Source organism: Lipotes vexillifer, unplaced genomic scaffold (genome assembly GCF_000442215.2).
Source record: "Lipotes vexillifer unplaced genomic scaffold, Lipotes_vexillifer_v1.1 scaffold121, whole genome shotgun sequence".
NCBI lineage: Eukaryota > Metazoa > Chordata > Mammalia > Artiodactyla > Lipotidae > Lipotes > Lipotes vexillifer.
The window spans coordinates 1,105,740-1,106,728 of record NW_006773122.1 but is presented as its reverse complement, the minus strand read 5'-3'; the positions used below and the strand labels follow the sequence as shown (position 1 = coordinate 1,106,728).

At 54.5% G+C, this 989-nt stretch overlaps 1 protein-coding gene across 3 annotated transcripts in view; it reads right to left on the bottom strand.

The window, feature by feature from the left end:
- Positions 1-114: 114 nt before the first annotated feature.
- TNIP1 (TNFAIP3 interacting protein 1) overlaps positions 115-989 on the bottom strand; it is a 47,301-nt gene continuing 46,426 nt past the window's right edge. The window contains exon 18 of one of the 3 annotated variants that reach the window (XM_007448033.1): positions 115-407. In XM_007448033.1, the coding sequence (XP_007448095.1) occupies positions 373-407 (35 nt within the window). In that variant the 3' untranslated portion in view covers positions 115-372. The remainder of the gene's footprint in view (positions 408-989) is intronic. The other 2 variants (XM_007448036.1, XM_007448035.1) reach the window with 2 other exon arrangements.

The window sequence follows — 989 nt, the reverse complement described above, 5'->3', positions numbered from 1 at the left end:
CCCCAGAGGGGCTGCTGAACCACTTCTGGGGAAGCTGTGAAAGGAAGGGGTCTTGACTGCACCCCACTTGAGATTAACATCTGCCAGCAGTTTCTGCAGAGGATGGTAGGTCAAGGCCGGATGACACCTCTCTCCACCCAGTGGCAGAGTAGTGAGTTTTTCCCAGTCACTCCAAAGGAAAGGCCCAGATGGACGCCTTCTGGATGGAGCCTCCCCAGTCTCTAAACAGCTCAGGTTGGGGCCAGGGCTCAAGCTGGCCATCCATCTCAGCCTCCCGAGTGGCTGAGGCTCGGAGAGCCCGTGGGCTCTAGGTTTCCAGTAAGCTGAAGTCAGCTGGCTCTGCAAGACGAAGGTGGAGCCAAGGGACTGGTCTCACTGAGGTCCCTCACGGTCATTTTTGGTGGGCTCTAAATAAACAAAAATTTTGAGGATTTGAAGATGAGGTGGTACGGCAGCTTTCAAAGTCCTATGGAAGCCAATATAGTAAGAGTGGAAAGAAACCAGTGAGGGTTGTTGGGTATCACCAAGTGCCAGGCCCTGGGCTAAGTGCCTTAGGTATATCTGTCATTCAGTCCTTGCCCAGCCCTATGAAGCAGACAGATTATTATCCCTTTATGGGTTGGGGAGGGAACTGCGGCACAGAGAGGTTTTTAAAAACTTGCTCAAAGTCCCAGGTCTAGGAGGTGCTGGCGCCTAGTCAGTCTCGTTTCAGATCCCAGAAATGGAGTAGTTCTGGGGGAGGGGACAGTCCTGCCCACTTGGCCACCCTCTGCCCTCATCAAAGCAGGTTCCGAGGGGCTCCACAGAACCCCTAGGGCTCCGCAGGGAAACATCAGAAAATGACCAGCCCAATACCTCCTCCTTCCAACTACGAGATCCTCCACACCACGCCCTCTAAGTCCCCCTGCAGTCTCTGCTCCCACTCCTTCTGCAGAGGGGAACTCGACCTCCTGGCACAGCTGCGACCCTTAGAAAACTCCTCTTCCTGC